Source organism: Heterodontus francisci, chromosome 43 (assembly GCF_036365525.1).
Source record: "Heterodontus francisci isolate sHetFra1 chromosome 43, sHetFra1.hap1, whole genome shotgun sequence".
Taxonomy (NCBI): domain Eukaryota; kingdom Metazoa; phylum Chordata; class Chondrichthyes; order Heterodontiformes; family Heterodontidae; genus Heterodontus; species Heterodontus francisci.
This window is the reverse complement of record NC_090413.1, coordinates 31,448,160-31,463,282: the sequence shown is the minus strand read 5'-3', so window position 1 is coordinate 31,463,282 and position 15,123 is coordinate 31,448,160. Positions and strand designations below refer to the sequence as shown.

Here is a 15,123-nt window from a genome sequence, read left to right as displayed (position 1 = left end):
ACCGCTACTGAAAAATTGAAAAAGAATAAAATTGGATGGACCACCTAACATAAACCTAGACACCGGAACGACAAAGGCACACACTCCCAGTCAACCCTGAAAAGTCCTCCTCACTAACTTGTGGTGATTTGTGCCAAAATTGGGAGAGCTGTCCTACAGACCAGTCAAGCAACAGGCTGACATAGTCATGCTCACTGAATCATACCCTACAGCCACTGTCCCAGACCCCTGCATCACCATCCCTGGGTATGTTCTGTCCCACCAGAGGTGATGGCACAGCGGTATTACAGTCAGGAGGGAGTGGCCCTGGGAGTCCTTTGCATTGACTCTAGACCCCATGACGTCTCATGGAATCAGGTCAAGCATGGGACAGGAAATCTCCTGCTGATTACCACCTACCACCCTCCTTCAATTTCTCCATGTTGAACACCACTTGAAAGAAGCATAGAAAGGGTAACAAGGGAACAGAATGTACTCTGGGTGGGGGACTTCAATGTCCATCATCAAGAGTAGTGCTGCCAGTGGCAGGTGGTGAGGGAACCAAGAGAGATAAACCTACTTTACCTTGCCCTCACTAATCTACCCATCGCAGATGCATCTTTCCATTACAGTATTGGTAGGAGTGACCACCGCACAGTCCTTGTGGAGACAATGTTCCATCTTCACACTGAGGATATCCTCCATCATATTGTGTGGCACTGCCGCTGTGCTAAATGGGATTGATTCAGAACAGATCTAGCAGCTCAAAACTGGGCATCCATGTGGCATTGTGGGCCATCAACAGCAGCAGAATTATATTCAACCACAATGTGTAATCTCATGGCCCAGCATATCCCTCACTCAACTAATACCATCAAGCCAGAGAATCAACCCTGGTTCAATGAGGAGTGCAGGAAGAGCATGCCAGGAGCAGCACCAGAGATACCTAAAAATTAGGTGTCAACCTGGTGAAGCTACAACACAGGACTACATGCCTGCTAAAGAGCAGAATCAGCATGCATAGACAGAAAAGTGATCCCACAACCAACAGATCAGATCAAAGCTCTGCAGGTCCTGTCACATCCAGTCGTGAATGATGGTGAACAATTAAACAACCAACCTAAAGAGGAAGCTCCACAAACATCCCCATCCTCAATGATGGAGGAGCCCATCAAAAGACAAGGCTGAAGCATTTGCAACCATCTTCAGCCAGAAGTGCCAAGTGGATGATCCATCTCCTCCTGAGCATCACAGATGCCATTCTTCAGCCAACTCAATTTACACCATGTGATATCAAGAAACGGCTGAAGCAACTGGATACAGCAAAGGCTACGAGCCCTGACAACATCCTGGCTATGGTACTGAAGACTTGTACTTCAGAACTAGTTACGCCCCTAGCCAAGCTGTTCCAGTACAGCTACAACACTGGCATCTACCTGACAGTGTGGAAATTTGCCCAGGTATGTCCTGTGAACAGAAGGCAGAACAAATCCAATCTGGACAATTATTGCCCCATCAGTCTACTCTCAATTATCAGCAAACTGATGGAGGTGTCGCCAGCAGTGCTATTAAGCGGCACTTACTCAGCAATAGCCTGCTTACTGATGTTCAGTTTGGGTTCCGTTAGGGGCATTTGGCTCCAGCCTGGTCAAAACATGGTCAAAAAAGCTAAATTCCAGAGGTTAGGTGAGAGTGACTGCCCTTGACATCAAGGCAGCATTTGACTGAATGTAGCATCAAGGAGCCCTAGCAAAATTGAAGTCAATGGGAAATCAGGGGGAAAACTCTCCACGGAAGATGGTTGTCATTCATAGAATTATAGAAACAGGTTGTTGAAGCCCAATCATTTCGTCTGCAGGACATCACTGCAGGAGTTCCTCAGGATAGTGTCCTGGTCCCAATCATCTTAAGCTGCCTCATCAATGACCTTCCCTCCATCATAAGGTCGGAAGTGAGGATGTTCTCTGATGATTGCATAGCGTTCAGTACTATTCGCGACTCCTCAGATACTGAAGCAGTCCATGCCTGCATGCAGCAAGAACTGGACAACAGTCAGGCTTGGGCTGTGTCAAGAAAACATGACATGCCAAATGAGAAATATTACTTCATCGGTTGGAAACTTACATTAAACTTTTAATGGAAAAAATCCTACAGTTAACTTTTTAACAACTGGCAGTCAAGATGGCCACTGCAATTTGCATATGAAATACTTTTTTTACATTCCAAGGCCTCCAACAGGAGACAGAGGAGCCTGGACCCAGAACAATGGCTTGCTCTAAGTAATTGAATCACCTCGGATTGCTTCATTAGCATGGCATTCAAAGCAATCCTGACAAATTGATTTTGAAAGAGCAAACCCCTCCAAATGTAAATATTGGCATCCTGGGGCCTGTGGAGCCAATTCTGAACCTTGTATCTCATTAGAAGGTTCCAGAGAATACACTGAGGCAGTCATGTGACCATCTGACCACCTCTGAAAAAGCTGAGAGTTTCCTGGAATAGAGAAACAAGCAGTAACTGAAACTGCAGCAGCAGAAAGTCTGTGTGCCTCTTTCTGTCTCTCTCTCCAGAAAACATCAAGTTTGAAAACCATCTATGACTGTGGGCCCTCCAAGCCTACAGATTGCTACAGAGACCAGGGGAGGAGAACCACCTACATGTCTTCCTCCAAGAAATCCCTGAGCCAAGCTGGCCAGCCACAAAGTGCACTTTGACCACCCGAAAACTTCAAGAATACAACTTCATCCAGAAGACCATCGAATCATCCAACCTCACAGGGTGTGTATTTAATGTTTTAGTTATACTGGACTCTAATACAACCACAAAATTTACTTTTCACTCTGTAATCTATTTGTGTGTGATTCTCATGTGAATGTGTGTGTGAATCAGTAGCTTTTTTTTTGATTGGGTTTAGATTGTTAAGTATAATAAACTCACCTCTTTCTTGTTTAAACTCAAGAAAACCTGTCCAATTGGTTCTTTCACAATCACGTTAAAGGTAAAAGGTAAAACACTCATGGAGGTGCTAAGCACAACCACTGTTTAAAAGGAATAAATCCTATTGCGGTCAAATAAGAGGAAGGGAAGAGGGGCAACTGTGACCCCCTCCTCACCTGGCCTAACAGCTGATAAGTGGCAAGTAACATTCGCATCACACAAGTGCCAGACAATGACCATCTCCAAAAAGAGAGAATCTAACCATCTCCCCTTGACATTCAATGAAATTACATTGCTGAATTCCCCACCATCAACAACCTGGGGATCACCATTGACCAGAATCTAAACTGGGCCAGCCATATAAATACTATGGCTACAAGAGCAGGTCAGATGCTGAAAATTCTGTGGCCTTCTGACTCCCCAATGCCTGTCCACTATCTACAAGTCAGGAGTTTGATGTAATACTCTCCACTTGCACAGATGAGTGTAGCTCCAAAATCACTCAAGAAGCTCAACACCATTCAGGACAAAGCAGCCACCACTTTAAGCATTCCTCCACCACTGGTGCACAGTGGCAGTAATGTGTATCATCCATAAAATGCACTGCAGCAACTCACCAAGCCTCCTTTGACAGCACCTTCCAAACCCACAACCTCTACCACAAGGGCAGTAGATGCATGGGAAAACCACAACCTGCAAGTTCCCCTCCAGGACACACACCATCCTGACTTGGAACAACATTATCACTCCTTCATCGTCGCTGGGCCAAAAACCTGGAACTCCCTTCCCAACAGCACTCTGGCTGCACTACACCACATGCACTGCAATGGTTCAAGAAGGTGGCTAATTACCTTCTCAAGGGCAATTACGGATGGCAACAAATGCTGGCCTTACCAGCAATGCTCACATCCCATGAACAAATATATATAAAAATTTGAAATAAAAACAAAAAGTGCTGGAAATACTCAGCGGGTCTGGCAGCATCTGTGGAGACAGAAACAGAAGCTTTTATTTCTATATAAACATTTGTTCGTTGCAGTATCAATATCGGCCGCTCATATTTAATAATTACCACATGGAAGATACTCACAGAACTGACTTTGTTTCCCTAGTTCTAAATTGGGTACTTTATGGAATTCTAATGTCAAAATCTGGATTTAATAATGACACTGGGAATGTTGGCAGCGCTCTTCTTTACCCACCCCAGCTCTGTAACTGGCCTTGGGTGCAGTTAGCAATATACCGGTAAAAGAAAGAACTTGCGTTTATATATTTCCTGAGTCAGAAGGTTGTGGGATCATGTCCCATTTCAGCACATCATCTATGCCGAAGCTCGAGTGCAATAAAGAGGCAGAGCTGCACAGTCAGAGGAGCAATACTGAGGGAGGGAACAGATACGGGGGATGGTCGGGGATAAACTCCCAGGCCTGCTTCGTGGGAAATGTAACGAGAAAAAATCCTGATCGGAACTACAGTGAAGTCAACGGGAAACGGAAACTGTGGTTTCTCGGCAACTGGTCTGTTGCTTGTTGCTCGGGAGATTGATACGGCGAGCAAACGGAGTTAGATCGAGAAAGAGTGCGAGAGAGATGGAGAGAGCGACAGAAAGATAGGTACAGGAGTGAAGATGGAAAAAGAGGTGTAGATACAGAGGCAGAAAGATAGAATATCGAGACAAAGCGAGAAATATGCCCTGGACAATCGGACACTGAGACTATCAACTCAGTAGGTACCGGGACATCGAAAGACTTGGAGGGTGAGAGAATACAGACAGACAGACCAAGAAGTGAGGCCCAAAAGGACGAAGATGCTAGGACTGCCGTGTATGCGAATCCCTGTGCAGGAACAGATCTGGGATTTGCAGAAAAAAATCCAGTTATTGGGTAAGTGATTGGTTGGTTTAACGGGTAAGTGGTTGGTTTAATGTATACACGAGGTTGAGTGGAGGAGAGTGACTTGGGCATGTCCCTTATAACAAAACTCCTAGAACGTTGGGATAGACTGAGGACAGTGAAGCCAACTCGAGATATTTTGACCTAGAGTGTGTGGAAAAAATTATTTCTTTGATCCGCTCGATTTACTTGTAAGAATGAATGTGAGCTAGAAAGAGAGAGAATTTGAACCACAATGATGATGGTGGAGACAGAGAGCAATGTAAACAGAAGGTAAAAGAAACAAAGGGAGAATGGGAAGCAAAATGATTAGGGTGAGAAGGCATCAGGTTAAAGTGAGAATGAAAAAAGAGGGAGAAAAGGGTATAAAAGGAAGGGGCGGGATGTGAGAAAATAGTTCAGTGAATGTGAGATAAACAGAAAGGAAGGTGAAGAGCAGAACAAGTTGAAGAGGGGGCATTTTATCAGTCTTACCAGCATCCATTCCCTTAGATAGAGGATATAAGAGGATACTTTTACTGATATTTATTGCCAAGGATGACCTATTGCATCAGTAAGTTGCAACTAAATGTGGACGTAAAAGTCATAGAGTCACAGAATCATTATGGCACAAAAGGAAGCCATATCCCATTGAGTCCATGCCAGCTCTCTGGAGAGCAATCCAATCAGTCCCATTCCCCTGCTTTGTCCCTGTAGCCCTCCAAGCTTATTTGCCTTGAGTACCCATCCAATTTCCTTTGAAATCATTCATTGTCTCCGCTTAAACCACATTGTGGGCAGCGAGTTCCAGGTCATTACCACTTGCTGTGTAAAAAAAGTTCTTATTCACATCCCACCCAAATCTCTTACTCAAAACCTTAAATTGGTGTCCCTTAGACTTGTACCATCAGCTAACAGGAACAGCTTTTCTTTGTCTACTTTATCTAAACCTGTCATAATCTTGAACATCTCTATCATATCTTCCCTCAATCTCCTCTGCTCCAAGGAAAACAACCCCAGCTTTTCCAACCTAACCTGGTAGCTAAAATCTCTCATCCCTGGAACCATTCTGGTAAATCTCCTTTGCATCCTCTCGAGGACACTCACATCCTTCCTAAAGTACGGTAACCAGAACTGGCCACAATACTCTAGTTGTGGCCTAACCAGAGCTTTATACAGTATAATTCAGCTTATCCAGTATAACTTCCCTGCCTTTGTACTCAACACCTCTATTTATGAAGCCCCAGATCTCATATGCTTTGCTAATGTCATGCTAGGCCCCCACCTGCCAAAAATGAGGCACATTAATTTTGTCATGAACGTTGATTTTAAACTGTTACTGGAATGAACAAAAGACTTGTTAAACAGATCAGCCGTGGCTGGAAAAGATCTTTGCTTATTAACAGACGGTGATTGGAGGGACAAAGAACCATTCCCTGACACATTCCACCCACAATGGACCTTGATCACCAGGTATTGTGTATAAGAGGAGCATTCCAGAGACTGCTAAGGTGATACAATCCAAGACGTGGTCAGACCTGCTTGGCAACCTGGGTTTTTCTGAATTGTAAAACTGTTTGAACTCAGAGTGTTTGTTTACTCCTGGACTGAGAAGATCTCTCCTGTCTGCTCCCATCTCTTTCTCACAAGTCTCTGAATCCACTAAAGATACATGAACCCTAAGAGAGAAAAGGCATCGACAGCGAACAATGTTTTAGAAGAATACTGGGCCCCAACAAAAAGCAAGATCTACCTACAATCAAGGACTCTACAATGAGCTCGAAGAACCGTAACAAAAACTCTTCAGATATTGCCTCAAACTTTCCTTTATTTTTTCTTCTCTTTTCTGTCTCGAGTTGCATGTGTGTATCACGTATGCATGTTAGTGTGGGTGCGTCCTGTATCCGTAGGCGTCAACCGAATTAGAGTTTAAGTTTAACAAATTTCAGCTTTTCTTCTTTAAACCTAAGAAAGCCTGTTTGTGCTGGTTTCTTTGCCTTATAGTTGGAAAGCAGTGAACAAGGATTCACCAAGGGGGAGCTAAAAACACAGTGTGTTTAAAATTACACCCTGTTATGGTGAGACCAGGTGAAGGCTGAAAGGGGACCCTAGACCTCTTTCTTACCTGGTCGTAACAGAAATTTGGGTGCTAGCATCCGGGACTTTACCCACAAATGAGAGAAATTGGAAGTGGGAAGCCAGATTGTTCCCAATCAAAAAAAAAAAGAGCAAGATTTTGATACAGGTGAAGGCTGAAAGGGAACCCTCGACCTCTTTCTCACCTGGTTATAACAGAAACTACTCTCTCAATATGTCCTGCCACCTTCAAAGATCTATGCACATGAACCCCCAGGTCCCTCTGACCCTGTACACTCTTTAGAACTGTGCCATTTAGTCTATATTGCTTCTCCCTTTCCCTTCTGCCAAAATGCATTGCCTCACTCTTCTCTGTATTAAATTCCATCTGCCATTTGTCTGCCCATTCTGCTAGTCTATCTATGGCCTGTTGCAGTCAATTGGTATCATCCTCACTGTCTGCCACACATCCAAGTTGGTATCATCGGCAAAGTCTGGATAATTTTGCTGCAAAAATTCCCTCCAATTTAAAAACTTGTTGTGTTTCTCCATTTGCTGCCAATGCCTGATTAGACTGGATCCATGGGCTGATCAAAGTGAGATGGTGCACAGTTGCAGAATATCCTAACCTTATTGACTGGTTTATTTCAGAGGGTGATCGTAAGGCTTATTATGAAAGTTCACAATGGAAAATCAAGAAAAACAAGGAGACCATTCAATACCTCAGACAAGACAATAAGCGCCTGCACAGAATGCTGGCAGGAGCACTGATGGTAAGATCAGATCAGCCAACCTGGAAGCTACACTGATCTCATTGACAAGCTCAGAAATTCTCCTTCATTGTAACAAGTTCCTATCTGTATGTTTTAATTGTCTTCATCAGTGATGGAGAAACAACAACAACAAACTTTCATTTCTATAGTGCCTTTTACATAGAAAATGCCCGAAGGTGTTTCACAGAGGGAGAAGGGGGAAAAGTGAGAATAGTAAAAAGAATAGATGTTGTACTATTGAAGGAGAATTAGAAGGAGTGACCAAAGGCTTGGTTAAAAAGTTAGGGTTTAAGAAAGTGGAGTGAGAGGAGGAGAGGAATCAGCATTGGGAGGGCAATCAAGTGGGCGGGTTTGAGGTGGCTGAAGGAGGTGTCACTAATGGTATGGTGAAGAGAGGAGGGGAAAAACTCAGAGTCAGAGGACCCAAGGATGCTTGATGGGATATATGGCTGGAAGAGACTGAGGAAATGGTGAGACAATGGAGAGATTTGAAAATGAACATCGTAAATTTAATGGATTGGTACACTGACTGAATGTAGGTTAGTGAGTATGTGAATAATGGATAAATGAGTCATTGAGCATTGTGGTTGGATATGTTTGGACCAATTGGAGTAAATGGAGAGGATGGAAGGTGAGCAATAAGGTGACTGAGAAAATCAAGCCAAAAGATGACAAAAGCTTGGATAAAGGTTTCCGTGGTAGAAGAGTTGAGGTGTGCAATGTTGCAGAAGTAGACGTTAGCAATTTTCCTCTGCAGGAAACAGGACTCCAAGGTTTTGCATGGTATGATACAGGCTGAATATGTGGCCAAGGAGGGGATGGAGTCAGTGACAATGGCGATGACACTGTGATGGAGGTCAGAATCAATGGCTTTGGTCACTCCAGAGAGAAGACCCCAACATTTATACCTAGTCTGCGTCCAGGCTCAGGACCTAGAATATGAACGGACAATGTTCAAATGCACCACATTACACATTTCTTGTTCAACCTACAACCTGGTGCTGGGCTTGTCCACATAATTCTGTGGCAAGAATGACGCATGAAGTTGAAACCTTCTAATACTGCAACAATCTGTATCAGATTCCACCCCCCTGCGTCCTGTACCAGATTCCACCCCACGCCCTGTATAAAATTCCACCCCACGCCCTGTACCAGATTCTACCCCCCGAGCCCTGGACCAGATTCTACCCCCCGTGCCCTGTACCAGATTCTACCCCCCCGTGCCCTGTACCAGATTCCAGCCCCCGTGCCCTGTACCAGATTCCAGCCCCCGTGCCCTGTACCAGATTCTACCCCCCGTGCCCTGGACCAGATTCTACCCCCCGTGCCCTGTACCAGATTCTACCCCCCCGTGCCCTGTACCAGATTCCAGCCCCCGTGCCCTGTACCAGATTCCAGCCCCCGTGCCCTGTACCAGATTCTACCCCCCCGTGCCCTGTACCAGATTCCAGCCCCCGTGCCCTGTACCAGATTCCAGCCCCCGTGCCCTGTACCAGATTTCACCCCCCGTGCCCTGTACCAGATTCTACCCCCCTCGCCCTGTACCAGATTCTACCCCCCGTGCCCTGTACCAGATTCTACCCCCCGTGCCCTGTACCAGATTCCAGCCCCCGTGCCCTGTACCAGATTTCACCCCCCCCGTGCCCTGTACCAGATTCCACCCCCCGTGCCCTGTACCAGATTCCAACCCCCCCCCCCCCCACCAGGTGCCCTGTAGCAGATTTCACTGCCCCCCCCCCCCCGTGCCCTGTACCAGATTCTACCCCCCGTGCCCTGTACCAGATTTCACCCCCCGTGCCCTGTACCAGATTCTACCCCCGGTGCCCTGTACCAGATTCTACTCCCCGTGCTCCACAGCAGATTTCACCCCCCTGTGCCCTGTACCAGATTCCACCTCCCCCCCCACCCCCCAGGTGCCCTGTAGCAGATTTCAGTGCCCCCCCCCCCCGTGCCCTGCACCAGATTCTACCACCCGTTCCCTGTACCAGATTCTACCCCCTGTGCTCTGTACCAGATTCCACCCCCACCCCCGCCCCCCCGTGCCCTGTACCAGATTCTACCCCATGTGCCTTGTACCAGATTCAATCCCCCGTGCCCTGAACCAGATTCTATCCCCCGTGCCCTGTACCAGATTCTACCCCATGTGCCTTGTACCAGATTCAATCCCCCGTGCCCTGAACCAGATTCTATCCCCCGTGCCCTGTTCCAGATTCTATCCCCCGTGCCCTGTTCCAGATTCTATCCCCCGTGCCCTGTACCAGATTCTACCCCATGTGCCCTGTACCAGATTTCACCCCCCGTGCCCTGTACCAGATTCCACCCATCACCACCCCCCCGCCCCCCCCCCCCCGGTGCCCTGTACCAGATTTCACCCCCCGTGCCCTGTACCAGATTCTACCCCATGTGCCCTGTACCAGATTCCAGCCCCCGTGCCCTGTACCAGATTCCACCCCCCGTGCCCTGTACCAGATTCCAGCCCCCGTGCCCTGTACCAGATTCCAGCCCCCGTGCCCTGTACCAGATTCCACCCCCTGTGCCCTGTACCAGATTCCACCCCATGTGCCCTGTACCAGATTCTACCCCATGTGCCCTGTACCAGATTCTATCCCCCGTGCCCTGTACCAGATTCCACCCCCTGTGCCCTGTACCAGATTCCACCCCCCCCCCCCCCCCCAACTAGGTGCCCTGTAGCAGATTTCACTGCCCCCGCCCCCCCGTGCCCTGCACCAGATTCTACCCCCCATGCCCTTTACCAGATTTCACCCCCCGTGCCCTTTACCAGATTCTACCACCCGTGCCCTGTACCAGATTCTACCCCCCATGCCCTTTACCAGATTTCACCCCCCGTGCCCTTTACCAGATTCTACCCCCCGTTCCCTGTACCAGATTCTACCCCCCATGCCCTTTACCAGATTTCACCCCCCGTGCCCTTTACCAGATTCTACCCCCCGTGCCCTGTACCAGATTCTACCCCCCGTGCCCTGTACCAGATTTCACCCCCCGTGCCCTGGAACAAGATCCGCCCCCCCCCCCGGTGCCCTGTAGCAGATTTCACCCACCCCCCCCCGGTGCCCTGTTCCAGATTCTATCCCCCGTGCCCTGTACCAGATTCTACCCCATGTGCCCTGTACCAGATTCCACCCCGCGTGCCCTGTACCAGATTCCACCCCCCGTGCCCTGAACCAGATTCTATCCCCCGTGCCCTGAACCAGATTCTATCCCCCGTGCCCTGTACCAGATTCTATCCCCCGTGCCCTGTACCAGATTCTGCCCCATGTGCCCTGTACCAGATTCTATCCCCCGTGCCCTGTACCAGATTCTGCCCCATGTGCCCTGTACCAGATTCTGCCCCATGTGCCCTGTACCAGATTCTGCCCCATGTGCCCTGTACCAGATTCTATCCCCCGTGCCCTGTTCCAGATTCTATCCCCCGTGCCCTGTACCAGATTTCACCCCCCGTGCCCTGTACCAGATTGTACCCCCCGTGCCCTGTACCTCATTCCACCCCCCCCCCCCCCCCCTTGTCAAAGTGCACTTCCCTGCTGTGTCTGAATCCACCTCCCCCACACTCACCTCCTGGTCCTGTGTCAGATTCTTGCGCCTGTCTCATGTCATTGTGTGTCTTTTCATTTAAAATTGCTGGGCTGGCTGAAATGGATTTCAATTTTGTGTTTCAGATTGATGAGAAACTTGTTCAAGATTCATTTCAGGATCGTCATGAGAAAGTGGCGCTGAGGAACAAGAGTGGAAAGGTGGTTATTATTGGATTTCCTTGACAGTTGTAAAGACATCAAGGGTAGTTCCCTAACCTCTTGCAAATGGTGAATGGTGAAAAACAGCGTTTCAAACCAAACTTCCCTGTTTTTAATTCTATGATCCTAGTCACAGGGTAGGGATTTGTGTTCTGTCCAAAACAGAGAGGGGCTCATCCTTTTTGTAACACCTGTGACTCTGAAGTTTGCTGTGGGGAAAAAGGTGGAAATTTGCTGCCATATAATTGGGAGCTGTGTGCTGCCAGTGATGTGAGCGGTAGCCAGCCCATCTTGTTATCATTGCAGCTCAAGATATTCTGAATTCAGTATGATTACACTCTCCTTGCCTATCTCACCATCAGCTTGTTTCCAGCACGAAAGAAACGAATCACCGTTAGAGGCTTTAGCGAGCTGCTCAGAAATAGAGCTGAGCCATTGGAATCTTACACAATGTGAGTTAAAAGGAAGCAGTTTGATGGACTGGGATTCTGCACAATGAGAAGGAATGGAAAGGGTTTGGCTCTTTGGGATTCTGTACAATAAAAGTCAATGCAATTTTAATCCATTGGTTTGTTAATCATTAAAACCTCTAGTGAAGTATTGCCTCTTTTATAATATTTGTATCTGAAGAGGTGTAACATTAAGTTTAACATTCTGTAATCTGTAAAACCTGCTAGATTATCTCTCTGCTGCTGTTTAATTTTGTTTAGTGTGGCCTAAGACACAGGATGTGGTAGAATAATTACTTTGTTATCTGAAAGCTGGGAGAATGTGAGAGAACTTGCGTCATTTCAAGTTCACATTATACTAACCAAGTTGTTTTATTCAACCCCTGGGGAATACTACATTGCCAGATTTATTGCATGAGTAAAGTTAGACTCTGGTTCTTGGGCAGTAAGGGCCCACGCTTGTACATGTGGTTTTTAGTATGAAGTGCAAGAAAAGTATTGGATTGGATTTTAAGAGCCCGCTGCTGATCTTGGCAGTGAGCTCAAAAAAATGGTGGCCTGCGGACCACAATCTCAAGCGCGGTGGCTCATTTAAATAGCCAGGGCGGCCCACACCTCCTAATCTCATGGGAGGGCGAGCTGTCCGTCCCCAGCAATGGTGTCAGCTGCCTGTGCACAGACGCTGGTGCCCTTTTTAAAGGGCAGCCAGCCTTGCCACCCAGTTTAAATTTTTGAAGTCCTACCTCCCCAAAATTAAATACATTTCTAATGCCCCTTTCCCATCCCCCCAATAACAATTACAATATATATTTACCTTCCCCCTTCCCCAAAACACTTATCTTTTACATCTAACTAACTTCCCACAACCCTCCACAAACTGCACAAACTTTAAGGTTCAACCCTTCCCACCATCCCCTACACCCATTATGTATATTTGACCCCGTCCTCTCCCCTCCCCACCAGTGTGGCGCTACGTTTTCCCAGACAGGGATCTGAAGGCACGGGAGTGCAAGCTGCTGCGCCGAACATTGTAGCGGGCCCTCAAGGTCTCGGGTGAATATATCTAAATTGCTTAATTTTATTGATTTGAATATTTAAAGTCTGGTCCCATCACCCAGCGGCAGGGAAGCCTCCATGGAGCCTCACCGCCAGCACGACGATCGAGCTGGGCCCTCATGGTGTCAAGGTCTGTGGCAGGCCTCATCCGGAGCTGTCTTCGGGCCCCGCCCACCACAGAACCTGATACCTGGGGGAGAACAAAATCCAGCCCGTTCAGTGACGTCCCAGAATTTGAAACACTTGGTTTTCAGTTTAATAAAGACTTTTTCTATCGAATGCGGCAATTTATAATTAAATATCCATTTAAATGTTTTCATATCTTGTCCCTTGTCCAGGATGTTGTTATGGCCATGGACCAGAAGGTTTGTGATAAGGTCAAGCGCCTGAATGCTCTGAAGCATGTGACAGAGGTGAGGAAGAAAAATCAGTTAGATCTGGAGGTGCAGTACAGTAAGAACATACAGGAGGCCCAGACCCTGCAAGAGATCATGGAGAACATGTCCAAGGATGCACAGGTGAGGCTGCCAGTTCAGGGACTGTCCCAATGTTGGGAATCTGGGAAAAGTCAATGACCACTTTTTAATAAACAATTTTTTTAATAATCTCCTCTGAAAGATAGACTGAAAGGCAGACCCCAGTGTACAGATAGTTCCCTGAGAGTAGGGGCCCGTGGGTGTAGGGAGTTAACTGTTCAGGACATCCTATCAGGCTGTGACCATTAGGTGACTACAGGCACTTTATTTTATCATTGCCACTAAACATTGTGCTTGGTTATTAATAGAGATGTTTGATTTTATTTAAATTTCTTTGTATGGAGCAGTGAGTTTCTAGATAAACCCTTAAGTCCTCTCTGACATCATTGAATATCTCATTTCCTTGTATGTGTTTCAGACCTTGCGGCTGCTAGAGAATCGTTTGGAGAAAACCCAGCTGAAGTGTCGTGAGGCAGTGCACGTGATGAAGGTGTATCAGAGACTGAAGGCGCATCTGCAGGTATGTTCACTTTACACCTGCAACATAATCCTGCTGTAGCCTTGCAGTTCCCAGGGTCGCTATGGTGGGAGAGGGGCGAAGCTCACCACAGCATCCAGTTGCTTTCCCAGGTACATCAGGAGATGCATTGGTCATCAGCGCAAGTGGGACATCGAGCTAAGACAGTCTCCATAATTTCTTTCTTTACTCCCTGTAAAGAACACTGTTAAACAGTAATGAATATGACCCATATTTATATTATGGTAAAGTCTGCATGAGCAACCTGCTCTCATACTGATTCTGTTATGGAAGGTGGCAAAGTGGAAAGTTGTCAACTTGTATCTGCAAATTGATTTCCCAAAACAGTGTCATTTGGCACTAGGTCATCTGGACAGGTAGTATGCAAGCACTTAGACTCTATTATATTACAGAACTCACAGGAACAAGAGGAGACAATTCAGCCCCTCCAGCCTGTTCCGCCATTCAGTCAGATCATGGCTGATCTGTACCTCAGCCTTATTTCCCTGCCTTTGACTCAGAACCCTTAATACCCTTTTGTAACAAAATGTTATGGATCTGAGTCTTGAACACTTCAGTTGAACCTCAACATCGACAACCTTTTGGAGGATTGAGTTCCAGATTTCCACTACCCGACGTGTGAAAAAGTGCTTCCCGATTTCACTCCTAAATGGTCCGACCATAATTTTAAGGTTTTGCCCACCTGGAATCCAGAGCAAGGGAAACAATCTTAAAAAGGAAAACAGTTCAAGTAATTCAACCTGTCATATAGTTTCGCCCTCTGAATCACAGTATCACTCTGGTGAATTTGCACTGCACACCAGCAACCCCTCCATCCCCAGATCAATTTATCCTTCCTGAGCTGCAGTGCCCAAAACATAATAACACAAGATATTGGAACAGAAGGAGACCAGATGACCCATCGAGCCTGCTGCGCCATTCAATACGATCATGGCTGATCTTGGGCTTCAATTTCACTTTCCTGCCCACTCCCCATATCCCTTGATTTCTGCAAGACCAAAAATCTATCTATCCCAGCCTTAAATGTATTCAACAATGGAGCATCCACAACCCTCTGGGGTAGAGAATTCTGCTCATCTCAGTCAAAGAACAAAAGAACAAAGAACAGTACAGCACAGGAACAGGCCATTCGGCCCTCCAAGCCTGCGCTGATCTTGATGTCTGTCTAAACTAAAACCTTCTGCACTTCCGGGGTCCGTATCCCTCTATTCCCTTC

General features: G+C 46.9%; 1 protein-coding gene across 1 annotated transcript in view; it reads left to right on the top strand.

The window, feature by feature from the left end:
* Positions 1-4,324: 4,324 nt before the first annotated feature.
* Positions 4,325-15,123, top strand: part of odad3 (outer dynein arm docking complex subunit 3) — a 59,712-nt gene continuing 48,913 nt past the window's right edge. The window contains exons 1-5 of the mRNA XM_068021380.1: positions 4,325-4,799; positions 7,515-7,636; positions 11,314-11,388; positions 13,232-13,411; positions 13,788-13,889. Coding sequence (XP_067877481.1) covers positions 4,724-4,799; positions 7,515-7,636; positions 11,314-11,388; positions 13,232-13,411; positions 13,788-13,889 — 555 coding nt within the window. The 5' untranslated portion in view covers positions 4,325-4,723. The remainder of the gene's footprint in view (positions 4,800-7,514; positions 7,637-11,313; positions 11,389-13,231; positions 13,412-13,787; positions 13,890-15,123) is intronic.